Below are 27,960 nucleotides of genomic sequence, written 5' to 3' on the forward strand. Positions count from 1 at the left end.
CTGCCAAAAGATTAAATGCGAGGCAGGCTAGATGGGCTCTGTTCTTCTCTAGATTTAAGTTTACGTTATCATACCGACCGGGTTCTAAAAATGGTAAGCCAGATGCTTTGTCACGCATTTTCTCCGAGGAGAGTTCTTTGTCCGACCCTAAGACTATTTTGCCTAAGTCATGCTTCATTTCCGCTTTTGTTTGGGACATTGAGACTGCGGTTGAAGGGGCTCTGAAAGACACTCCTAGCCCTGAAGATTGCCCCGAGAACAGGCTTTATGTGGTTCCGACCTTAAGGGGAAAAGTCATCCATTGGGCTCACACGAACCGAACTGTATGTCACCCAGGCATTGCCAAGACGCTATCAGTGGTCGAACAGCGCTTTTGGTGGCCTAATGTTAGGAGGGATGTTAGCGATTACGTCAATGCTTGCCAGGTATGTGCTGCTAACAAGGCCTCTCATCAACGTCCTTCTGGGGAGTTGCGACCCCTGCCAATACCACAACGTCCTTGGTCAGACATTTCCGTAGACTTTGTTACAGGATTACCGGCCTCTAAAGGCAATACCACCATTCTTACAGTTGTTGACAGGTTCTCTAAGATGGCACACTTCATTGCACTTCCAAAACTCCCCTCAGCTAAAGACACTGCTGAGCTAATGATTAATCAGGTTTTTAAGTTCCATGGTTTCCCCAAGAATGTGGTGTCTGATAGGGGTCCCCAATTCATTTCGCAATTTTGGAAGGAGTTTTGTAATCTCATAGGTGCTACAGTCAGTCTGTCATCCGGGTTTCATCCTGAAACCAACGGCCAAACCGAGAGGCTGAACCAGGACCTGGAGACGGGGCTCCGATGTCTCGCTTCACAGGAGCCGCGATCCTGGTCTCAGAAACTGGTTTGGGTCGAATTCTCCCACAATTCCCTCCCCTCTGCATCCACTGGTCTATCGCCTTTTCACGTTGTGCATGGTTACCAACCATCTCTGTTTCCTGCCATAGCCCCAGAATCCACAGTTCCAGCGGCATTAACCTTGGTGAGACGCTGCAGGAGGACCTGGGAGCGAGCCCGCCAGATGCTGCTGCGCCAGGGACGGTCCTACAAAGCCGCTGCTGACCGTCGGAGGACACCGGCCCCGAACTACAAAGTGGGTCAGCGAGTTTGGCTTTCGACCAAACATATTCCACTCCGGGTGGAGTCCAAGAAGCTCGCTCCCAGGTTTGTTGGGCCCTTCCCCATCACAAAAATCATCAACCCTGTCACCGTGAAGCTGAGGCTCCCAAGGTCTATGCGGGTCCACCCTACTTTTCACGTCAGCCTACTCAAGCCAGCCCGGGAGTCCCCTCTGGTCCCGCCTTCCAGGCCCCCTCCTCCCCCCCGGTTTGTGGATGGGGGCCCTGTCTTCTCTGTGAAGCGGCTGTTGTCATCTCGTCGGAGGGGCAGGGGGTTTCAATATCTGGTGGACTGAGAGGGCTATGGGCCTGAGGAGCGTTCCTGGGTACCGTCTGCGTTTATCGTGGATGATTCGCTCATTCGGGACTTCCACGTTGCGCATCCAGGGGCCCCAGGGCCGTCTGGGGCCGCCCGTTAAGGGGGGGGGGGGGGGGGGTACTGTTATGTGTGTGTGTGTGTGTGTGTGTGTTCCGGGTTTTGTCTTCCCCCCGTTTCACACACACCTGCTCCTGTGAGCATCTTCACCACCTGTGCCTCGTTCACCCTAATTACCCCTTGTATATAACCTCGTGTCTCATTTCCTCTCGTTGCCAGTTCGTTGTACCTTGTCGTCGCGTTCCAGCATTCCTTGTTTCCACGTCATAGATTCACAGTAAGACTTGAACTTGTTCCGATTATCGACCTTGCCTCTTTGCCTCATGTTTTTGGATACTGTTGCCTCTCTTGGATTGCCTGCCTGTGTACCGACCTATGCCCGTCTATTAAACCTCTCTTTTTGGAAACTGTCCATTTGTTTTGGAGTCGTGCATTTTTGGGTCCTATCCTCTGTTCCGTTCATGACAGTGTCATTTCACATTTTTACACACAACATAATTTCTGAGCTTTTTTTTCTCCTTTCTTTGTATGTATGGGTCACTCGGGTTGTTTCCAACATCTGGTGAAATTTTCAGGTCAATAACACCTTAGGAAGAATATTTTGTGAGAAAAATGGCGACATGCTGCTTTCCTCCAGTGCTGATTAAGAATAGTCACCTTTTCAGCCTCTATCTCTCTCGCTCTCGCTGTCTGAAAGCTGTCGTCTGATCCTTCCGACGTTGCATGCAGTATAACTACAAAGTCACAAAATTGTCACACAGCCCTGAATGATTTATGTTCATAGTATAGCTGGAGTTCACTTGGAATTTGTTCATGTGTTAAAATGACTGCACACACTTCTAGTGTAGTGTTATAACAGATGAATGCAGTGAACAGACTGATCCAAATAGGCTAGAATTGGTTCCCCTGTCCATACTGAATTTTTCAAGTACCCTGAATGAAGCATACTTAAAAAAGAAAAAGAAAGAAAGAAAAAAAAAAACATATGCAGACAGTTGACTGTTTCATAACACTCCCATTGAGAGTGTGCTGAACGGGAGCTCCACTTTGATCGCCTCTCTAAATCAACTGTGTGTATACGAGTGTGTACATTGTGGCTGAACTTTGTTTGGAAGCGTAATGAAATGAGTTTGGATCGAGCTTGTTAGGAATCTATCAGTTTAAATGAAATGTTGTATGATGTGTTGAGGAAAATGATGGAATCGTCTAGATTAGATTTACAGTAAACCTACCTACATCAGCTGAGGCGTCACTGCTGTAGCCATCATAATCAGCCGTCAGGGGGATGTACTTCTGTCGGTTCTCCCACCTGAAGTGTCCCGCATGTTTGACATTAGCAGACAGCTTGGCTCCTCCTCTGAGACCTTGGGCCCGGCTGATTGCTTCTTGATACTGACCCATCAATTCATCCTCGCTGTCTGATGATGAGGCATGCTGGTCGCCGTCAGTGTAAACCTTCTCTGTTGTGAGAAGAAATGACAGAAACAAACAAATCATTATCCAACTAAATGCAAGTGTGAGTCCCCCCTTTTGTTATGATAGATGCTTGCTGGGACCCTTCAGCACAATCTGTGCCTCAATTTCATTTTGTCTCTGTTATCTACAGACAATTCTTTGGATTTCATGGCTGATATGTTTTTTAGGTCCAAATCAGTGATACTGTGAATGCGAGTATGAATTACTGTCTTCTGTTTCCTTCAATTCAGTATGATATGGTACAGTTGTATACAAGTAAAAACTAGATCTACAGTAGGTACGGAAAGTATTCAGACCCCCTTGAATTTTTCACTCTTTATTATATTGCAGCCATTTAATAAAATCATTGAAGTTAAATTTTCCTCATTAATGTACACACAACACCCCATATTGACAGAAAAAAAACAGAGTTGTTGAAATTTTTGCAGCTTTATTAAAAAAGAAAAACTGAAATATCACACAGCCATAAGTATTGAGACACTTTGCTCAGTATTTAGTAGAAGCACCCTTTTGAGCTAATACAGCCATGAGTCCTTTGGGGAATGATGCAACAAGTTTTTCACACCTGGATTTAGCGATCCTCTGCCATTCCTCTTTGCAGATCCTCTCCAGTTGTGTCAGGTTGGATGGTGAACATTGGTGGACAGCCATTTTCAGGTCTCTCCGGAGATGCTCAATTGGGTTTAAGTCAGGGCTCTGGCTGGACCATTCAAGAACAGTCAGGGAGTTGTTCTGAAGCCAATCCTTCATTAGTTTAGCTGTCTGCTTAGGGTCATTGTCTTGTTGGAAGGGGAACCTTCGGCCCAGTCTGAGGTCCTGAGCACTCTGGAGAAGGTTTTCGTGCAGGATATCCCTGTACTTGGCCGTATTCATCTTTCCTTCGATTGTAACCAGTCGTCCTGTCCCTGCAGCTGAAAAACACCCCCACAGCATGATGCTGTCACCACCATGCTTCACATTTGGGACTGTATTGGACAGGTGATGAGCAGTGCCTGGTTTTCTTGACACATACCGCTTAGAATTACGGCCAAAATGTTCTATCTTGGTCTCATCAGACCAGAGAATCTTATTTCTCACCATCTTGGAGTCCTTCAGGTGTTTTTTAGCAAACTCCATGAGGGCTTTCATGTGTCTTGCACTGAGGAGAGGCGTCCGTCGGGCCACTCTGCCATAAAGCCCTGACTGGTGGAGGGCTGCAGTGATGGTTGACTTTCTAGAACTTTCTCCCATCTCCCGACTGCACCTCTGGACATCAGCCACAGTGATCTCTGGGTTATTCTTTACCTCTCTCACCAACGCCCTTCTCCCCCGATTGCTCAGTTTGGCCAGACGGCCAGCTCTGCGAAGGGTTCTGGTCCTCCCAAACGTTTTCCATTTAAGGATTATGAAGGCCACTGTGCTCCTAGGAACCTTAAGTGCAGCAGATTTTTTCTTTAACCTTGGTCAGATCTGTGCCTTGCCACAATTCTGTCTCAGAGCTCTTCAGGCAGTTCCTTTGACCTCATGATTCTCATTTGCTCAGACATGAACTGTGAGCTGTAAGGTCTTATATAGACAGGTGTGTGGCTTTCCTAATTAAGTCCAATCAGTATAATCAAACACAGCTAGACTCTAATGAAGGTTTAGAACCATCTCAAGGATGATCAGAAGCAATGGACAGCACCCGAGTTAAATATATGAGTGTCACAGCAAAGGGTCTGAATACTTATGGCTGTGTGATATTTCAGTTTTTCTTTTTTAATAAATCTGCAAAAATTTCAACAATTCCGATTTTTTTCTGTCAATATGGGGTGCTGTGTGTACATTGAAGAAAAAAACGAACTTAAAACGACTTTAGCAAATGGCTGCAATATAACAAAGAGTGAAAAAATTAAGGGGGTCTGAATACTTTCCGTACCCACTGTACAATAATAAGCATGTTAAATTAATATTTCTCTCTGTGTCAAAACTGTCAAGAAAAATGTTGCATTATCATCTTTGTCAAGAAGAGTTATAATTGTTAACATAGCAACAACTCATGCAATAGTGGACAAAACAGTTAATTAGTGCAATAGCGGACATAATATTGTGGCCTGTGTGTGAAAATACTGTATACACAATACACAACCATAAGCAATGCAACACTTGGAAAAGCCCTAAAGAAGAGGCAAACCACTGTGTAGTAAGTAACAGATGATTAATGGGTAGTTTCTGTCAAATTTCTGACATTTTACCTGGTAAAGTGAATACTGAAAAACACCCCCCATAATAAAACCACCCCCTAATAAATTAGCCAGTTTTCAGCATATTAAATTAGCGATTGAACATAATTTTGGGGTACTAGCTGTTGTTCATGTGAGAGTGCATTGATATATGACAGCAATTGTGAAATATGGACCATAAAGGCCCCATAACTCCTTTATATGTTTTCATTGTGATCTGTTTGGCATCTATCAGCTGTATTTGAGAATTACATGAGCTATCCATCACTCTTTAGTAACAAGAGTAAAAAAATAATAAAATAAAATTTAAAAAATCTAAAAAAAATGTTTTTTTAAATGGAACCATATGCACGTGTGCCCAAGCAATTCACTTTTAAACTTCAAAATCTTTCAGACATCTATGGTTCAGGATCACGCCAGTAATTATAACTGAATATTGTAATAAATCATTTTCTTTAATGGTGTGGCATGATCAACCATTTCAGGAGTTGTGTTTAACATGAGCATGAGATATATTTGTGATAAAACTTATCGCAGAAGGAAGCAGTGTTAAAATGCCTGATAAATGATGTACTACTTCTGTATGTAAACGACGTACAGTGTTCGGTAAGGTGACTGGTGGATTTTTTATTTATGTAGTTTTTTTTGCAAAATTAGTTGGTTAAGTATTTCATCATCATCACAATTACAATATACTGTCCTGTGTAAGCCAGTCAAACCTTGATGTGGTTTCACGTTTCATCCAGCAAGAGGCAGCAGAGTTTTAAAAAGGGCTCCATTAGAATGAGTACACACTTAATTCCAGACTGAAAAATAGCTCAAAATTAATGAATTTTCTTACATTACATCAACCACAATTTAGGTAAGATTTTGAATTTTCAAACATTACTAACACACTCAAATCTTTTATTTAAAAAAAAAAAACATCAAAATTTTACATCTTATTTGTATGAAGAAGGGAAACAAAATAGCAATCATCATCATCCACCACATGGTACTGAGCTGTGCCTAGCTTCTCTTTGTTTGTATATGATTGTTTGCCTACGGTGGCAGACAAGTCAAACCCAGGAATGATGCAAAACCAAAAACACACGCGAACCCCAAAACAACTGCAAGAGAGAAATGCTGCAAATTGACGCCACAAAACAGAAGCGTGCCAGGGAGTGGGGGTAGTGGTCCGGTCCCCTTGTCTCTCTCTTGGGAGCTAGTTGGGGCGCAAACAGAAGCGTGCCAGGGAGTGGGGGTAGTTGTCCGGTCCCCTTGTCTCTCTCTTGGGAGCTAGTTGGGGCGCTTCGTTTGGGCTGGGGTTCCACCCTGAGTCCCGGGGAGTGGGTGGTGTCACCCCGACTGGATCCCTCAACGGATGGGGGCGCTGGCTCAAGGGGGTGAAGGTGGAGGGCCGAGCCCGCCCTTCCTCAGTGTGCCAGGAGAGCAACTCCGTACACCAGTTGACTAGCATTCATGTGATATAGTTTTTATTCACAAATAAGTTCCATAGACACACTATAGGCTTGAATTGCTGGTGCTGGGACCAGAGGTGGGTAGAGAAGTCAAATATTGTACTCATGTAAGAGTGCTGTTACTTTCGAATAATATGACTCAAGTACAAGTAAAAAGTAGTCATCCAAATATTTACTTGAGTAAGAGTAAGAAAGTACTCAATGTAAAAAAAATAAAATAAAAAATAAAACTACTCAAGTAAAGAGTAACTTGTAACTTCTGATTTTTTTTAAAATCACAGAATGAACATCAAATCAAATAAAAAATAATAATAATATATTGGAGTTGACACACACCTGCCACCATTTCAATTTTTAACTGCCCAAAAACCAACAACACATGCACTGGGCCCTACAGAAACATTATTTGCTTTATTCACTTAAATGACTTCATGAAGAAGCTGTTTGCTGACCAGACTTAGTGATTTTGTGCTTGTGCGACACCATAGGATAGGGCTAATTTTGCCATATCCACTGCCAAGACAACAATTGAAACATCTGCAACTTACCGCAAGTTTTCTCAAGTTAGAAGTGGGCTGAAATATCCCAGTTTGGTCTGTCACAATTTAAGAGCTGCATAATAAAGCTGTTGTTTTTTGGAGTCTGTAAAGTAAACACACTCGCATGGGTGTGTCCCCCCAAAATGAGTAATTTTGATTGGCTCGCAAAGGCTACACGCGCGGTCATGTGAGTGCCTTGTGTCGTCTGATTAATGAATTGGAGTCAAATGACATGAAATGACGTTGGATCGGCGCAACGGGCACACTATGCGGAAGTCGATGAGGGAGTCTAAAAATAGAGGCGCACACGCAAGAATGGATAAATAAAAGTAGCGAACGGCATGACGATTATTGTAACAGAGTAAAAATATCGATCCTTCTTCACATAAATACTCAAGTAAAAGTAAAAGGTACAGTGCGTTTAAAGTACTCTGACAAGTACAGTTTATCAAAAATCTTACTTGAGTAAATGTAACGAAGTAAATATAGCGCGTTACTACCCACCTCTGCCTGGGACCACTAACAATAACACAGGTTGTATTAGGATATCAACTCACAGATTCTTACAGGTGTTTAGACACAATAAAAGCATCCCCCCAAACCACTCATTAGTAGCACTGCCTTGCTCATTTCCGCAATCCTGTCTTACCGTGCCCTTTTTTGTCCTCTCATCTTGTCCTATTGGTTTGTTGTTGCATGTCCTCACTGGGTGTGTCCCCCTCCCCATCCATAATTAAGAACGGAACTTGACTTTGTAACATTACTTGTAGTCAAATATCTAGTCTGTTTAACTTGTTCTACTAAGGTTCGCCCTATTTCCCTTGTCCGTTCTGCCCCTCTGTCTGTCCCCTAAAACCCTTTTCTGTCCGGCAGCATTTTCAATAAACATAATCCATCCATCCATCCATTCTCTACACCGCTTATCATATTCAGGGTCACGGGGCGCTGGAGCCTATCTCAGCTTACTTCAGGCGAAAGGCAGACTACACCCTGAACTGGTCAGCAGTCAGTCACACGGTCAATAAACAGATAACATTTTTAAAAAATTAAATAAAATAAGATGTTGCAGACACTGCGCCAGATGTACTGTCTGAAAGTGAGAAGGATGATGTCAGGGCTTTGGAGGGAGAGCTTCATCCCTTGGGAGTGCAATGTTGTGTAATACTGAGATTTCTTTTAACAATGCCACACCATAAACCAGGAAGTTAAATTAATCATGGGTGGAATTTATCAAGTACAGTGTGTCACTTGTAGAGGGACAATTTTTACATTTCAATCTAACATAAAATAATCTTAAACCTAAAAAAAAAAAAAAAAGATGTGCAGAAGCGCAACAATTTGCAAAATCCTAAACAGTGCAAACGTGAAATGCTACTCTTTGGTCAGACTTTCCAAATGTGACTTGCTACTTCTACACTATGAAATGGGTGTCTGTTCCTGTGATGTGTGTAATTTCCTCATCTTAAGGAATACAACAAACCAATTTTCAATATCCTGGTTGAATCCATCGCTTCTTTACAGCAGCAGCCAGAAGTTGTTCAGATGACCAGTGAGGCTGGACATCAATATCAAGCTCACAGTCTTGAGGGAGTACCCATGCATCTTCATCCGGTCAACATTAATCGGACGAAAGATAATTCAATTATGTGCCCAGCGACTGACTGGCGACCAGTTCAGGGTGTAGTGCGCCTTTCGCCCAAAGTCAGCTGAGATAGGCTCCAGCCCCCCACGACCCTGTACAGGATAAGGGGTGTTGAGAATGGATGGATAGATGGAAATAAAATTAATTGATGGAATCTGTCATTTACATTTTACGGCCACTACCCTGCTGTGTGTTTAAAAAAATATACAATCAAACATACCTTTTCATTCTCCTCTCCAAAAGTTAGCCATCTTTCTTCAGAAGTAGACGAGCGTCTTCCATGAGTCTTACAGCATTTCTCTCACAGTTGTTTTGGGGTTTGCGGTTTGCTTGTCTTTTTGTTTTTGCATCATTCCTACGTTTGCAGTGTTGGACCATTTGCCCCTGCTGGCCACCATATTTGCTATATGCTTTTTCAGGGCATAGGAATTAGAAGAACAATAATTTTAATCGTAGATTAAGACAGTGGCACAGCCAGAGAATATTCAGTAGGGTGGCTAAAGGTTCGATGATGTCCTTCGAAAACCAATCGTAGACAGTGGGTGGGGGTGGGGGTGGTTGTTGATCCTTGTTTCCCCCCCTTGAAAACAAATCATCAATGGGGAGTGGGGGGAGGCGGGCAGGTGTTTATTTTTTTTTTGGGGGGGGGGGCCGATCCTAGTGTGGGATTTGAAAGTAATCACAGTAAAAAGGTCTAAGTAGTACACCTATGTAAATGTCATGTTGGTTCACCTGGCAATTCTGTGTTTTTCCTGAAGTCATCAAGGCACTGAAGGCTCCCTGCATTATCTAGTGGCAACTTGTTGTTGAGGTACCAGAAGAGGAGCGTCATGAGGATAATGACGAGTGCGACGGCTGCCAGGAATCCAAGCACCTCCGGCGAAACTGAGAAACACAGAAACACGTCGGTTGAATTTGTATAATCAAATTGTACATTCTATGTCGTAATGTGTGTGATAAATATGTTGAAATACAACATGTCCAATAACATGTCACTGTTCATTGTATAGAATATTCATATACTGGGCGGCACGGTAGACGACTGGTTAGCACATCTGTCTCACAGTTCTGAGGACCGGGTTTCACATCCGGCCTTGACTGTGTGGAGTTTGCATGTTCTCCCCGTCCCTGCGTGGGTTTTCTCTGCACAGTCTGGTTTCCCCCCCACACCCCAAAAACATGCACGGTAGGTTAATTGAAGAACTTAAATTGTCTGTGGGTGTGAATGTGAGTGCGCATGGTTGTTTATTTATATGTGCCCTGCGATTGGTTGGAAAGCAGTCCCCCGCCCCCACCACCTACAAGGGGGGCCGAGTCAGCGAGCCAGTCCGGTAGGGGACCCAACCAGGGGGATGCCACCGACCCCCCAGGACCCAGCGAGGTCCCAAGTCCGACAGAAGGCCCCGACCAGTTCCAAAGGGAGGGGCATAGGCAACATACCACTGCTCCCAACACCTAAACCCCACAACCCCCAATCCAGCGAGCCACCCTGCCGCCACCGCCCCCAGCACCCCCCGGAGAGGATGGGGGCCCCATCCACCAACAGGACCCAACGCAGGAGCCAGTAGCCACCCAAAAACGGTCATAGCCTGCCAAAGCGAGCCCAAGTTAAGCACTCGTCATGAGTAAGGACGGGTGAGGACGCCAAGAGAGGGGCGAGGAAGGCGGGCACCAAAAGGGGGAGGGGCAGACACCCACCCCTCCCCAGCCCGACCCTGCCCTCCCCCACAGATGGGTGTATGATGCATTAAAACTGGAGGACTAGCAGAGCAGTGAAGGGGTGAGGGGCAACCAGAACGGAAACCACCACCGATGTGATGAATTCTAATTTTGAATCGCGGCAAAACCAGTGGCAGACTTATCGGTCACTCATGAAAACAGTTGCCAAACCATGCACACTGCGCGACAGGTTCAGTCTAGTTTGACGGCGTCAGCCTTTAGATGTCATGCCTGTCAAAGTGACAAGTCACCACGCGTTAAGAAATGCCTTCATATGTCAGCCAATCAGATGACAGTGATGTCACAGCCCTCCTCGGACGGTGTTCTAGAACTAGGTCGGAGAAGGTTTTGGGGAATGGTGCCATTATCACGTCCCGGCCTCGAAAAAGTGTAATGCAAAGCGATCACACAGGGTGGAAACAGGCTGGCTGGGGGTAGAACTGGTACAATGGAAAAGGGGCATTTGAGTATACTGTATGTGCTTAGCCTTCTGCTATATTATGTCGCGATTCCTTTCCATGGACCTGCTAGCTTAGGATACTGAGAATTTTCTAAATACTTTTGTTTTTGTACATGTGCAATAAAGATTCAAAAAAATATAGAAAAATATTTTTAAAGACATGTTGGTGGCAGCATCATGATGCTGTTTTTCTTCAGATGGAACTGGGTACTTAGACAAGGTGGAGGAAATTATGAACAGTTCCAAACACCAGTCAGTGTTAGCACAAATCTGCAGGCTTCTTGCTAGAAAGTACAAAAATACCATGAAAAACCTTTGCTTGCAGTGGTGAAGAACTATACTACGTCACAGATCTGTCTAATTTTTGGTTACTGCAATTATTAAGAGCCAGTATATTGAGGACGGTTTCTCTGTACAGTACAGTACAGTACTTTTTCTATGACAATAAAGAAAGATAGAACCAAACTGATTGGGAAATCATTTATCATGCACTTAGATAATGACCTAAAACACAAAACAAACAACCTCTACGCCAAGTCAATCCCCAGATTTCAACCTGTAGAATATAAATTTGAACTGTTAAATTAGCCTAAAGGGAGTAATCTCTCAACACTACGAACAACTGATATGCAAGTAGGCTGAGGTGACAACATCGTAAAAGAAGATTGCAAAAGTTTGGTGATGGAGTATCTGCAAGCAAAGCATTTGTAACTAAATATTAAGTCTTCCTCACTTCAATCTGGTGCCTTGGCTCACATAAAAATGTTTTCTCCCAAATATTGCTATCTTCTAAGTTGCGTGTCAAATCCAACAGCAAATACCTGGAAATAAAAACTGAACTCCTGATCTCTTGGTATTCATCTTTTGATGTCAAACGTAAATGTTTTCAGTCGTCAGAAAAAAAAAAAAAAAAAAAAAAAAGGATTTAACCTCACTGCTTCAACAGCGTTGGAGGTGAGCTTATCAGAAATATTGGGTCTTTGGAATACAACTAACGAAAAAAGGCTCTCTCTACTGATTATGAATTCTCAGAAGGCATTGCAAACGTAACAGGATGAACTGGTGACTATTGCCTGGTGTGTTTCAAGCACTGCATACAACAATATACAGTAATCTAGCAGCAGCTTTTATGGCAAACCACTAACTGAATTGCATTCATGTTAAGATTAAGTTGTCAGCCTTTGTACTAACATTTCACTGTTACATATTTCTATTGTGCTTCCTCCATTATGTCTCATCTGCATGGAGACTGTTGCCATGTTAAATATAAAAATGCGAAAACCCTCTCACACTCACAAAGACACCCACATTCTCCACAGGCCCAAGCACTCTCACCAGCACTCCTGTTCACACTCCCACGCATGTTCAGAGAAGACTCTAGAGCACGATGCTACTGCACTGATTAAACACAAAATCGACCTTAAACCACCAAACCTCCATCCATCCATCCATTTTCTGAGTTGCTTCTCCTCACTAGGCTCGGGGGCATGCTGGAGCCGATCCCAGCTATCATCGGGCAGGAGGCGGGGTACACCCTGGACCGGTTGCCAGTCAATCGCAGGGCACATACAAACAAACAACCATTCGCACTCAGATTCACACCTACGGGCAATTTAGAGTCTCCAATTAATGCATGTTTTTGGAATGTGGGAGGAAACCGGAGTGCCTGGAGAAAACCCACGCAGGCACGGGGAGAACATGCAAACTCCACACAGGCGGGACCGGGGATTGAACCCCGGTCCTCAGAACTGTGAGGCTGACCCTCTAACCAGTCGGCCACCGTGCCACCACCACCAAACCTATCATACAAAAACAAAACACTGCAATTTGATTGCTCAACAAAAAAGTGCATCCTAGCATGAATACAACTTGGACAAATTGTTCACACATGGAGTATGCTACTATTATCTGGTGGCATCTGGCATCACCCTATTATATGAACTATTATAAAAAAACTTGAATACTTACAAATTACTTTTTTTTTTTCTTACAAACAGAGAAGACGCAGTCATCATTACTGAAAAGTGGCTTACCAAGTAAATTAACCCTTCACACACAAGTTTCATGTTATATCTAGATTAACTCTACATCAAAAACGTTAATGTGGAACAACTAAAAACATTCAATGCCTGTATCTGTATATATTTCTTGTCAAAGGTACTTCAATTTGAGAATACATAACTGCAGCAATTCTCCCCCCTCCAAAAAAAAGGGGGGGGGGGGGGTCATTCAGGCATGCAATTTAGTTTCGGTAAAAACAGCTGCATTCCACCCCCGTCCCTTTTTTTTTAAAAAAAATTCAAAACACTGATAAGGGATTGCAGCACGGTGGATGACTGGTTAGCACATCTGCCTCACAGTTCTGAGGTCGCAGGTTGAAATCCTGCGTCCCTGTGCAGAGTTTGCATGTTCTCCCCGTGCCTGTGTGGGTTTTGTACGGGTACTCCAGATTGCTCCCACAACCCAAAAACATGTTAATTGGAGACTCTACATTCTCCGTAGGTGTGAATGTAAGTGCGAATGTTTTTTTGTTTATTTGTGCCCCGCAACTGGCTGGCAACCAATTCAGGGTGTACCCCGCCTCTCGCCCGAAGTCAGCTGGGATAGGCGGCAGCACACTCGTGACCCTGATGAGCACAAACGCAATGTTAAAAGCGTGTGTATAATTTTGCTTATGATACAACACTAAAGATAAAAATTTATCCTTCCTGTAATTTGTGATTGACTGTGCTGAATAGAAGAAAATTCATCTAAATATTGATTTTATTTTTTTCCCAAAAAACAGGACTATTTAGCCATAGTTAAATGTTGCACATTGTCCTATTTTTTTCTTCATGAAGACAAGCAACACATTTCAATCGATGACAACAAACAACTGGAGACAAAACACCACAAGGAGAAAACCACATCGACAAGTACACTCAAGGTAGTGACTGCTTAACATGATAGAACAGAACGCCTTTATTGTCATTGTATGGTGCTGATACAACAAAAAATGACGGATGATAATGATGGAAAGGGCGGTGTGGGAGGTGCAGTTTGGGATCAAACGATCACCGTGCCCTACCTTTTCTGACGCAGATCAACTCATGTACTCCACAGCTACGCTCGCCACCTGGAGAGACAATGCATTTGAATGAGCCCCACTGTGGTGAAGGGAACAAAAGACAACACGATGAATACACAGTATAATACGTTTACATCTTTCGACAAGGACAAGTGTAACATGATTATAGGATAGTGACAGACAGAGGACACCAAGAGTCTGACATATGAGTGCTCATGATCTCCAACACTTTTCTATTCAATTATTTTGTTAATTTTCAGTTTCACATAACAAATAAACACGATGAAAAACAATGATTTGAACATATTTTAACCATTTTTGGCAGATGGAATTCCATTACATTGATGAAATTCATCCAAAGCTAAGATCATAATTATGTTTCTTAAGCAGACTTCAAGCTTGCAACAACGGCGGCCTCTAAACAGTTTAGTGTGTTTCTACTGCAGCAGGTTTATCAGTTTCGCCTAGTTTTATGAAAAGAGAAAAGCACAGAGCAGATTTTATTGTCCCTTTTTTTGTTTGTACGGCTGGACTGTCTTTATGATCAACCTCACATTAACCACTGTTTTTTACACTGAGTATGAGTGTACATTACATTTGAGTAATCGCAGATTCCAAGTACCGATTCCCGGATACCTGATAATGCCATTTGGACATGCAATTGTGATGAAATTGTGTTTTAATTTAAAGGTGCCATATTTTACCAAACCAACTTTTTCTAGTATTTGGGATGTAATATTTGCTCTATGGCGTCTCAGTAAACGTGAAATATGAATTTAAATCATCCACACATTCCTGAGTTCCAGACGTTCCAGGTCCTTCAAAATTCCTCGAGCTTATCTACATCACTAGCGATGCTCTCCGCCTACCTCTCCGCTCCTGAGCCAGCACTGTCAACATAAAAAACACGTGTGCTCTCACAAGTGGGTTTTCTACAAGGAGGCAACCAAACAGAGGAAAGGGGTGGTCTAAGCCAAATATGGAAAAAGCAGATACAAAACTCGGTCAAACAGAATAGTCAGAGGCACCTTTTCTGGACACTCGTATGACAAAACCAAGGTGCATCCATCCATTTTCCGAGCCGCTTATCCTCACAAGGGTCGCCGGAACAAAACCAAGGTGTTTTTTTTTTTAATGAAATTGACACTTTTATACTATGTCCATGTCAGAGAGTAACTCTATGGTGGTTTAAATACCCAAAATATAGGACCTTTACTCAAATATTCGTTAAAAACACAAAACACAAAATTCTTTAACAGGGCATAAGATTCCTTTAATATAACAATGTTTTTGTTATGTTCCTGGTTCTGTTCCTATGTGTTTGTTTGGTTTTGCAGTTTCTGCAGTGAGCATTGGTGGGCGCACCTGCTCCGAGTTGCAATCTATGTGCTTTATGAGTGCAGCGATTGTATTGATACTCAGAAACAACACACTGGATTTATGTACAGGTGTGTATGTTCTGTATTTCCTCGAAAGAAACCCACCTGTAATTCCTTTTACTTGGCTTAAGTTTTTAGTTAGCACACAGCACTTAGCACTGTCAATGCTACTTTCTTCTTCGTCTCTGCTCTTCTTCACTTCCTTTTTGCACCATATCAAGACACTCCTTTCCGTAGTGCCTCTAGTGGCACCAACGTCTGTGTGTGTGTTGTTTTTAAGCACTTATTATTAATTGAAGACGCCCTGTCTGTCTGGTGAATGGCAAATGAGAAGGAGGCTAACGAGAATGTATCATTAAGGATGTGTACGTGCGACTTGCGGCAAATCGCTGTACACTTTGAAGCCTTTGAAGCTGGTTAGCTTAGCTTAGTTTAGCTTACTAGCCGCTAACAACGATAGCAGAGTTCTCTCGAGTGGAAACTCGGGCGAACAAGAGGAGAACCAGCGACAATGTCAACTGCTGGATGCTGTTTCAAGCTCTGTTTGTGCTCTAAAGAGCAGGTTGTTCATTTACAGTATTTAGCTCTCCATACATTATTAACACTTCTTAAAATAGTTTCCTCATGAAAATCTCACAGTGCTCTTCTAATACCAATTGAACATCTCTTTTCTGGGTGGAAAAAATGGCCTAACAAAATCCTAGCTGAAAAAATAACTTGCTCTGCACATTGAGGCGCCACAGAGACTCGCAACCACTTGGAGGGACAGATGGTGGTAAACTTTGCAAAAAGGATGCAAATGGCTGTAGTGAACACTTTTTCACAGAAGAGGCACAAAGATAGGGTGACCTACAAGAGCGGAGGTAGAAGCACGCAGGTGGATTACATCTTCTGCAGACGATGTAATCTGAAGGAGGTTAACGACTGTAAGGTAGTGGTAGGGGAGAGTGTGGCTAGACAGCATAGGATGGCGGTGTGTAAGATGACTCTGGTGCTGGGGAGGAAGATTAGGAAGACAAAGGCAGAGCCGTGAACCATCTGGTGGAAGCTGAGACAGGAAGAGGTGAGACAGGCTCTCGGTGGACAGGAGGAGCTCCCAGAAGACTGGACCACTGCAGCCAAGGTGATCAAAGAGCCAGGCAGGAGAGTATTTGGTGTATCTTCTGGCAGGAAAGGAGAGAAGGAGACTTGGTGGTGGAACTTCACAGTACAGGAAATCAAACAAGGAAAAAGGTTAGCTAAGAAGAAGTGGGACACAGAGGACTGAGGAGAGATGAAAGGAATACATTGAGATGTGACATAGGGCAAAGGTAGAGGTGGCAAACGCCAAACAAGAGGCATATGATGACATGTATGCCAGGTTGGACACTAAAGAAGGGGAAAATGATCTATACAGGTTGGCCAGACAGAAGGATAGAGATGGGAAGGATGTGCACCAGGTTAGGGTGATTAAGGATAGAGATGGAAATATGTTGACTGGTGCCAGCAGTGTGCTAGCTAGATGGAAAGAATACTTCGAGGAGTTGATGAATGAGGAAAATGAGAGAGAAGGGAGAGTAGAAGAGGCAAGTGTGGTAGACCAGGAAGTGGCAATGATTAGTAAGGGGGAAGTTAGAAAGGCATTAAAGAGGATGAAAAATGGAAAGGCAGTTGGTCCTGATGACATTCCTGTGGAGGTAAGGAAGCATCTAGGAGAGGTGGCTGTGGAATTTTTGACCAGCTTGTTCAATAGAATTTTAGCGCGTGAGAAGATGCCTGAGGAATGGAGGAAAAGTGTGCTGGTGCCCATTTTTAAGAACAAGGGTGATGTGCAGAGCTGTGGGAACTATAGAGGAATAAAGTGGATGAGCCACACAATGAAGTTATGGGAAAGAGTAGTGGAGGCTAGACTCTGCTATTTGTTGCGAAACAGTATGGTTTCATGCCTAGAAAGAGTACCACAGATGCATTATTTGCCTTGAGGATGTTGATGGAAAAGTACAGAGAAGGTCAGAAGGAGCAACATTGTGTCTTTGTAGATCTAGAGAAAGCTTATGACAAAGTACCCAGAGAGGAAATGTGGTACTGCATGCGGAGGTCTGGAGTGGCAGAGAAGTATGTTAGGACAATACAGGACATGTACGACGGCAGCAGAACAGTGGTGAGGTGTGCTGTAGGTGTGACAACCGTCCAGAGCAAGGTGGGTCAACCATCCAGACCAATGGTGAGTGTCGTCAGGCAGTGAAGAAACGGGTCCAGGCAGGTTGGAACGGGTGGAGGAAGGTGTCAGGTGTGTTATGTGACAGAAGAGTCTCTGCTAGGATGAACGGCAAATTCTATAAAACAGTGGTGAGGCCAGCCATGATGTGCGGATTAGAGACAGTGGCACTGAAGAGACAACAGGAAGGAGAGCTGGAGGTGGTGGAAACGAAGATGTTAAGGTTCGCTCTCGGAGTGACCAGGTTGGATAAAATTAGAAATGAGCTCATCAGAGGGACAGCCAAGGTTCGAAGTTTTGGAGACAAAGTTAGAGAGAGCCGACTTCGATGGTTTGGACACGTCCAGAGGAGAAATAGTGAGTATATTGGTAGAAGGATGATGAGGATGGAGCTGCCAGGCAAGAGAGCTAGAGGAAGACCAAAGAGAAGGTTGATGGATGTCGTGAGGGAAGACATGAGGGCAGTTGGTGTTCGAGAGGAGGATGCAGGAGATAGGCTTACATGGAAAAGGATGACGCGCTGTGGCGACCCCTAAAGGGACAAGCCGAAAGGAAAAGAAGTTATTTTCTTTTTGGAGTTGTAGCTGTGTGTTTCCCTTGGTGGTATTTTGTGTGTGTTCTGAGTTTAAGGAAACCTCTGTAACCTAGGACTCAAAGTGTCGTAGAGTGTAGCAACCTTCAGAGTATGAGACTGATTAAAAAGGTTTGTCGTCATTTCTCCAAAATTATATAGTTGTAAAAATTGACGTGGTGATCTTTTCAGAGACATTAGTTTGATTTTACAATTAAATTTCAAATTCCGATAAACCGGAAGTAACGCAAGCGTCGCTCCCAGGTTATTACCTTCTCTTAAATTAATTACATTCTTATTTGACCTATAATCGCTACACACCTTTGTTTTTATTGCAAAACAATACAATCAATCAATCAATCAACTTTCAGCAGACTCATGGTCCATTAGAAAACACATACAGTACAGTACACTACATAATATGACACATAAAAGGAAAGCAGATCAGGAAAATCTTCATATTTAATGACCATGATTAGTTTTTACCCAATTACCTTTCAAGAAACAACAAGAATATAAGAAATTTTACCTGCACTGTCCAGTATGCAGGTATTTATTAACAGTCACGTTGGATCAATTTTCGGCTAAAAAGTTACTGAATTAATTTCCGGCCACTGAATCATTTCGGATCATATCGTTCTAAACATCCCTAATACAACCCCAATTCTAATGAAGATGGGACGTTGTGCTAAACATAAATAAAAATGGAATACAATGATTTGCAAATCATGTTCAACCTATATTTAATTGAATACACTACAAAGACAAGATGTTTAATGTTCAAACTGATAAACGTCATTGTTTTTAGCAAATAATTATTAACTTGGAATTTTATGGCTGCAACACGTTCCAAAACAGCTGGGACAGGGTCATGTTTACCAGTGTTATATCACCTTTTCTTTTAACAACATTCAATAAACATTTGGGAACTGAGGACACTAATTGTTGAAGCTTTGTAAGTGGAATTCTTTCCCATTCTTGCTTGATGTACAGCTTCAGCTGTACAACAGTCCGGGGTCTCCGTTGTCGTATTTTACGCTTCATAATGCGCCACACATTTTCAATGGGAGACAGGTCTGGACTGCAGGCAGGCCAATCTAGTACCCGCACTCTTTTTCTACGAAGCCACGCTGTTGTAACACGTGCAGAATGTGGTTTGGCATTGTCTTGCTGAAATAAGCAGGGAAGTCCATGAAAAATACATTGCTTGGATGGCAGCATATGTTTCTGCAAACCTGTCTGTACCTTTCAGCATTAATGGTGCCTTCACAGATGTGTAAGTTACCCATGCTATTGGCACTAACACAGCCCCATACCATCACAGATGCTGGCTTTTGAACTTTGCCTCCATAACAGTCCGGATGCTTCTTTTGCTCTTTGGCCCGGAGGACACGACATCCACAATTTCCAAAAACAATTTGAAATGTGGACTCGTTGCACCACAGCCACTTTGCATCAGTCCATCTTAGATGAGCTCGGGCCCAGAGAAGCCGGTGGCATTTCTGGGTGTTGTTGATAAATGGCTTTTGCTTTGGATAGTAGAGTTTCAAGTTGCACTTACGGATGTAGCGCTGAACTGTATTTACTGACATTGGTTTTCTGAAGTGTTCCTGAGCCCATGTGGTGATATCCTTGACACATTGATGTTGGTTTTTGATGCAGTGCCGCTGAGGGATCGAAGGCCACGGGCATTCAAAGTTGGTTTTTGGCCTTGCCGCTTACATGCAGTGATTTCTCCAGATTTTCTGAACCTTTTGATGATATTATGGACCGTAGATGATGAAATACCTAAATTCATTGCAATTGTACGTTGAGGAACATTGTGCTCAAACTGTTCGACTATTTTTTCATGCATATGTTCACAAAGAGGTGAACCTCGCCCCATCTTTTCCAGCAATTCAGGGAAGCTCCGTTTATACCGAATTATGGTACCCACCTGTTCCCAATAAGCCTGTTCACCTGTGGGATGTTCCAAACAGGTGTTTGATGAGCGTTCCTCAACTTTCTCAGTCTTTTTTGCCACCTGTCCCATCTTTTTTGGAACATGTTGCATCCATAAAATTCTTAATTAATTATTATTTGCTAAAAACATCAGTTTGAAGATTAAATATCTTGTCTTTGTAGTGTATTCAATTAAATATAGGTTGAACATGATTTGCAAATCATTGTATTCTGTTTTTATTTATGTTTAACACAACGTCCCAACTTCATTGGAATTGGGGTTGTACATAGTTAGTTTTGAAATCAGAAGACAAAGATAACAGTTTGTTCAACTATTGTTCAAGTGACTGCAAAAAAAGGGGTTTGGTAACAAAAACAATTATAATATCCATCCATCCATCCATCCATTTTCTGAGCCGCTTCTCCTCACTAGGGTCGCGGGCGTGCTGGAGCCTATCCCAGCTGTCATCGGGCAGGAGGTGGGGTACACCCTGAACTGGTTGCCAGCCAATCGCAGAGCACATACAAACAAACAACCATTCGCACTCACAGTCACACCTATGGGCAATTTAGAGTCTCCAATTAATGCATGTTTTTGGGATGTGGGAGGAAACCGGAGTGCCCGGAGAAAACCCACGCAGGCACGGGGAGAACATGCAAACTCCACACAGTCGGGCCTGGGGATTGAACCCGGGTCATCAGAACTGTGAGGCTGACGCTGTAACCAGTCGGCCACCGTGCCGCATTTATAATATCTCAATGTTATTATTTATTACACGTGACAATTTTAAATTTTGGTACAGATTTTAGCAAGAATCATGAAAGTTTGCTTTGTTTTCGCAGGCCACGTAAAATGATGTGACGGGCCGGATGCGCTCCCGGGCCTTGAGTTTGACATCCATCCATCCATCTATCCGTCTGTCTATCCAACTGTCTATCATGAGGTCGTTTCTACCTCATTTTAGGCTTGAACATTTTGCCACTCAAAACTACAGGTTTCAGTGGTCCGAGCGCAGTACTCATATCTAACAGCACTGCACCAGATTCTTCTGTTTAAGTAGACTAACATTGCAAACTCATTAAAAAGAATCTATACATTACTTACAGTATGTCCTCCAGACTACCACGAAGTTGCTGTAATTCTTAACTATTACTCACACTTGTCAAAGCCTCTGAGTCTCTGAGCTGTGCAGCAGGGGATCAGCCTACAGGTTGAAGTTTCAAATAGCCCTGACGCCTTCCACTCTAAATCTGTATCACGGCTACAAAAAGATTCAAATAATCGACTGACTGTAACCCGTAGTGTACTATAGTGTAACATCATAACATTGGTTGATCCATTGTGACAAGGCATCGTTACAAAATAATTGCCATTCAGTGTCTTTATCTACAGGTCACACTTACATTTCCGTACAGTGGTACAGCAATATTCGAAGGCCCCGCAAGATTGTACAACTTGGAATTCAACGACAATTTCAGAAAGGTATACCTTAAACTTGCACTTGCACCTCACTAGAACTCAAGTAAATTCTGAGTAATAGACCAAAAGCTGTTTGTCAGCTGAAGACAAATGAAAGAAGACAGCCAGTCCGAATGGAGTATTCAACATTGCTAAGTATTTCAGTGTCATACAAGCAAGAGAGGATGAAATGTTAAGCTTGAAGCTGACTGGTGGTAACCACAGGTATTAATGTTAATAGTGAAGATAATGAGGCTGAATTCAGGCAGTGAGGTTGACTGCTAAAATAAGCAACCATAATTAGCTGCTAGTTAGCTAGCCGCCAGATGGCTAGCTGATACTGATAACTGTTTCAAAGGAAGTGATTATAATCGTTAACTTTGACTTATACCCTTGTGTGACAGTCAACGATAATGAGACGGTAGGCAGACGTGACTTTTATTTAAAGAAAATAAAACATTTCTCATGACACATTTTTTGTGTATGGTTGTTTTGCCAAGGAAATGTCATAATAGGCAGTAGCAGCAGGACATCATGATAGTACAGTGAAACCTCGATTTAAGGGACCCCAATTTAACGGACAGCAGAAGTAAAAGGCCGTCTGGACAGTACGTGTCCAAAACTCGTTTCCAATTGAGCCGGATGATAATGGGGGGCTTAAACCGGTTAGTTCCACAATTGGCCACTGTTGTTTAATGGCACTGTGGCACAATATAGGCAGAGACTGGGACACTATTTATGGGTTACACATATACAGTATGACTAGATTCAGCCAACAGATGTGTGTGTGCTTACGTGGCGGCCATGTTGAATCAGACTCAGAATGAGAATCATCTTTATCTGCCAAGTATGTCAAAAACACAAGAGCAATTTGCCTCCGGTAGTTGGAGCCGCTCTAGTACGACAACAGACAGCCATTTGAAAACATAAAACATACATAAAAACATAAAAACACAATACAGTCACTGAGCAATACAAGGTTACCATTAGTGTGCTAATGCCGATACATTTTTTTTTTTTTTTTTTTTTTTTAAAGAAGCCTTAATAGAGCATTAGTCTGGTACAGTGACCATTGTGCAAATGGAACAGACTTCAAGAAATTTAAGCAGTGCAATAATCTGGAAAAATGTCAATTGTGCAAATGGTACAGATACTTCTCAAGCACATCATTGGCTAGTATTGGTCAACAAAAGATATGCAAATAGTGCAGAGTGGCGAGACGACTACAGTGAGTGCACAAATTATGTATAATTGGCCCGACAGAGATGTGACAACAATCTAAAGACAAAATTGGAAGCATGTTACAATGGAATTGTAAGCTAACTGTTTAAGAAGTTAATAGCAAGAGGGAAGAAGCTGAAGTTGGAATGTCTGCTAGTTTTAGTTTGCATTGTTCGATAGCGTCTACCTGAGGGAAGGAGCTGTAAGAGGTGGTGACCAGGATGTGGAAGGTCAAAGAGGATTTTGCATGCTCTTGTCTTAGTTCTGGCAAGCGTGCAAGTCCTCAAGGGTCGGTAGGGACGTACCGACAATCTTTTCAGTAGTCCTGATTGTCCGTTGCTTGGGTGGGTTTTCTCTGGGGACTGCGGTTTCCTCCCACATCCCAAAAAAACACACGGTTGTTTGGTTGAGGACTCTAAATTGCCGTAGGTGTGAATGTGATTGGGAACGGTTGTTTGTTTCTATGTGCCCTGCGATTGGCTGGCGACCGGTTCAGGGTCTACCCCGCCTCCTGCCCGAAGATAGCTGGGATAGGCTCCAGCACACCCGCAACACTAGTGAGGATAAGCAATTCTCACTATGAGGTTTAGGAGACAAAGTATGGTATTTTATTACTGCATGAGCGTACAGAAACGGAGTGACGGAAGATTTACTCATGCATCATTTTGCTGGTGAAATGTCTTCATAGCAGTTGTCACACTGCAAGGTTCTGTAGAATGAGCAAAGCTAAGATAATGAATGAATGGGCATGTCAAAGATTAGACATCATATGCAATAGTTCAGCTGTTAATTCATGACGCAGCAACCAAGTACATAACAACAAATGTGGTATATGGTATGGTATAATGGTGTGGATGAAGGGCGTGAACAATGACTGAACAATAGACCCGAGATGGGAAGGGAGGGGAAAATATTTTTTTGTTGTGATCACAAAAGTGGAAATATTACTAATAGCCTGTTGAACACAACGCTGTGAGAAACTATTGTACATTAGTTCTAAACCGCTCCCTCTCTCTCGTGACATTACAACACACGGATTTTGATAGAAATGACTGGCTGCATGCTTACACAACACTGCATATTTTTTGTTTGATACATCTCATTACAGATACACGCCCAGATCTCCTTATAAACATATAGTTGTATTACACTTGGTCGCACGGAAACAACAAACCCACAAAATATCAAAGTCAATGAAATGTGCGTAAGCAGACAGCCCGTAATTTCTATCAATTTATTCAGGTAAAGGCAAAACAAAATCAGTTCTCTTTCAGTAACTGTGTAGAGAGTAGAGAGTAATTGCCTCATTTACAGAACAATGGTGGGAAGATGGTGAAGAATGGTGAAAAAAACTGAACGAGCAAGCCCTTTGGGCATACAAAATAGAAAAGCCAAATTGCTGGGCTGTTCACACCCGAGTTGGGATATTAGTTCAAACTAATCCAGCCACTCGGCTCCTCTTGAGGCATTATAGGTAGAAAAGCCAAATGTCTGGGCTTTTGGGCATTCTAGTTTTAAAGAATAGAATGAGGTCCCAATTAATTATTGTTCTACTCTATCCAGTGTACTCCATCACCCTCAGCACAGGATACACACTTGTAAAGTACTATTTACAAATTCCCTCTAATAATGCCAATGATTGACCTTGTAATTTGTGGATTCGCGTTGACGCCCCTAAGGCACACACGGTGCACATGCCAATTACTGCCACTGTGTCTATGAGCATACTTAGTGAGCAAAACTGGTCTGAAACAGCCATTGTCCTATGTAGCTGTCAAGTTGAATATGATAGCTAAATACGTTTTGTAGCACCTCGGACTGTTTATGATGCAAGCCTCAGAATTTTACTGCTGACAAAGACTGTTGTCGGTCTCACAAATTTAACAAGAATCCCAAAGAAAAGAAAATCGGTTAATATGTTAGATAAGTCAGTCTTTGTGTACCCCACTTATGGTCCATATTTCATATACTGGCACAATACTGATGACATTGGTGCTGAGGCATACAATCCCATCAGGACCAAAGTCAAATGTAGAGAATAACTGAATTTTTTTTTGCCAGCCAATCGCACGACACATATAGACAAACAACCATTCACACTCTCATTCGCACCTAAGGACAATTAAGAGTCCTTACTGAGCCTAACATACATGTTTTTGAAATGTGGGAGGAAGCCAGAGTACCTGGAGAAAACCCACGCAAGCACAGAGAGAACATGCAAACTCCACACAGCAAGGCCAGAGTCTGGATTCAAACCCCAAACCTCAAAATTATGAGGCAGATATGCTAACCCTACTAGCAATGAAATATGAGTAGCGTATTTTGCTCTCTCTTCATCAGTGATTCTCAAAGTGTGGTACTAGAACCATTGGTGGAGCGCAGGTTTCTTCGAGTGGTTCACAACAGACTCACTAGCCGGGTTTACAGACTAGAGAGACTATTTTGTCATTCCGAATGAAGCTCTCTGCCCAACTGTTTACATGTGACATGATCTATTCCGATTGGGTGCATACATGTGCACTACATTTAATCGGAACAGCCGTGTGACATGCACATTTCGTCGTGAACATTACTTCACTTCCCAAGATGGAGGTCAGTCATCCATTCAGCACAGTAGTTGGGATTGTTTTTATATGTTTATTTTAAAAAAAACACTTGATATAAACAATTTATGAGTAGCTAAAAACAAGATCTCCGTCACATTCGAACTCCGTCGGGAGGCGGCATATTCACGCTGTGCATAAACGATTACGATACCGCGCATTTACTTCAAGACGGAGCATGGACAGGCAGAGCTTTCTGACTTAATTCAATTCTTAATTTTTTTTTCTAATCCAGTACAGATTATTATACAGTTACGCTACATTATACATCTAAGTACAGTTCAGTTGTTTAACTTTTAAGTATAAAACAATTGCATTTAACCATTTAGAAATGTTTGTTTTCGAACATTTATTTAGGTACCATTTTTTAACATTTATGTGCCATTTTAATTAATTGCATTTAATCATTTAGAAATGTTAGTTTTCAAAAATGTGTACCTAAATAAATATTATTATTATTATTATTTGAATATGATTACGTGATTGAAAGGGTGCATGATGACCATTCTATGATTACAAATGGCTAGATTTTTGTTGTTGTTGTTTTTTGTAATTGGCTTTTGTGGCCTCTTTTTAGTGACATTTCAAATCGTGTTTATTACACTGAAAGCTTTCAGACATCACGGCGTTAATACACTAAAGATGAATATGCAACCAAAGTTACATAAACAGTCTTCACAAAATGGGGCGAGCAACACTCGTCTCACAAATAATGCCGGCATTACACTAATTACAAACGAAAGGACGTCAAGTGGCTGCAATAAAGAGACTTGCAGTACATTTGAAGGTTTCGTTCATTGACGTGCCACCGTCGATTGTGGAGCTGCCCCTTCAGCACCATCAAAATGAGATTCGAGTCCACGCTAATCTTCCACAGCAAACCGCTAACAATAAGCAGTGAAACTTCCACGTCATTCAACCAGGACCATTATTATTCTGGTGAGGCTAACACAGAACATTTTAATCACAACATGTAACCCACATGGCGGGCGCTCATGGCAGCGGAGGCTAAGGAGAAAGAAAGAGACTTACCATCAATCGCCATGATGTCGTGTTTTGGCTTCAACCAAAGCGGCCGGTGAAGAAGGGGAAGGACGGACCACTTGCAAGCGTGGGGCGGGGGGCTAGAGTTGTGCTTAGCCCTTGAAGAAATAGCGCCTGCAGCCAAAGAAACATAACATAACATAAAGTGATGATTCTCGTTTTGAAATGCCTTAATGGTTTTAAATGTTAATGTTAAGAATTATTTCTTCTTTTTTTGAACGCATTTTTGAGGGCCTAAACATACCTCAATTCGACACAAATTTTGCACGCACATCGGGCCTGGCGAAAAACTCGATATTTTAGTGGTTTTACGTGATACTTTCCAAAAAAAAAAGGCACGTGCAGCACCCCGAGATGAAAAAAAAAATGAAAAAATTCAGCAGAAGCCATATAGTAAAATGCACAGGAAGTGAGCAATGATTTTTTGAAAACACAATTTTGGACCTTGTTGGACCATTTTTTTAAATTTATTTTTTCACATTTACAGGCCTCATACTTTTGCGAACTTGGCCAACCACTTTTATCTGATGGACTTCAACACTTAGTGTGTCGCATCTCGAGACCAGAGACATTTAAGTTGTATTCACTGCCATTGACTGCTTTAGAAGTCAAATATCCATGTTAACTGGGAAGGCTGGCAGTGAATGAGTTAAAATATTTTCATTTCTCCATACTATATGACGGGGGTGGGGCATCAAACTTTGCATATCAAATGAATTCACCACAAAACAGGAAATACTTAATAACTCCCGTGCACATGCTCCAAAAAAAAATCCCAGAATTTCACGCTTCATAATTGTCATGGCCTGAACATATTTGTATGACAATATTTCATTGTAGCTATAGCGCCACCCAGTGGCGACAAAGAAAACTGTATTCCTTTGCATTTTAATGTACTACACGTCGGGCTCAGTAAAGCCTCAAGACGTTGCTCATGCTTTGAACAAAAAATAATAATAAATAAAAAATGTTGACGTTTTGGCGTGGGCGTGGCAGTATGGCGAATTTTGATGATGCGCCGTGACAGCAAAAGCTGAAGAATTTCACTGAAGATGGTCATATCTTTTCAAAGTTTCACACACTTGATGACAGTTCACACGTAAGGGCATCTTTGCACCAAAAATGAAAAAATATTTTGTACAAATAGCGCCACCTACTGGCACAATGAAATGACATGTTTCATGCTTTATTGTCCTCCTGCTAGAAGGTTACGCCGATCGAATTAATATTTGCTCAGAAGACATTTAATTTAGACATGGATGGATGGATGGATGGATAGTAATAATAATCATAATAACAATACATTTAATTTCTATGAGCTTTCAATGGCACTCAAGGTCACCCTTACAACACACTAATGAAACGACGACAACTTTCTCAGAATCAGAATCATCTTTATTTGCCAAGTATGTCCAAAAAACACACAAGGAATTTGTCTCCGGTAGTT

The 27,960-nt window shown here is 42.3% G+C and overlaps 1 protein-coding gene across 2 annotated transcripts in view; it reads right to left on the reverse strand.

Moving 5' to 3' along the window:
* Window positions 1-26,633, reverse strand: part of syt14a (synaptotagmin XIVa) — an 80,728-nt gene extending 54,095 nt beyond the window's left edge. For both annotated transcript variants that reach the window (XM_061795143.1, XM_061795141.1), the window contains exons 1-4: window positions 26,502-26,633; window positions 14,099-14,146; window positions 9,585-9,737; window positions 2,767-2,994 (exon numbers count right to left, since the gene is read on the reverse strand). In XM_061795143.1, the coding sequence (XP_061651127.1) occupies window positions 2,767-2,994; window positions 9,585-9,737; window positions 14,099-14,146; window positions 26,502-26,514 (442 nt within the window). In that variant the 5' untranslated portion in view covers window positions 26,515-26,633. The remainder of the gene's footprint in view (window positions 1-2,766; window positions 2,995-9,584; window positions 9,738-14,098; window positions 14,147-26,501) is intronic.
* Between the last annotated feature and the right edge of the window lie 1,327 nt (window positions 26,634-27,960).

Source organism: Phyllopteryx taeniolatus, chromosome 13, assembly GCF_024500385.1.
Source record: "Phyllopteryx taeniolatus isolate TA_2022b chromosome 13, UOR_Ptae_1.2, whole genome shotgun sequence".
In the NCBI taxonomy this organism is placed as follows: domain Eukaryota; kingdom Metazoa; phylum Chordata; class Actinopteri; order Syngnathiformes; family Syngnathidae; genus Phyllopteryx; species Phyllopteryx taeniolatus.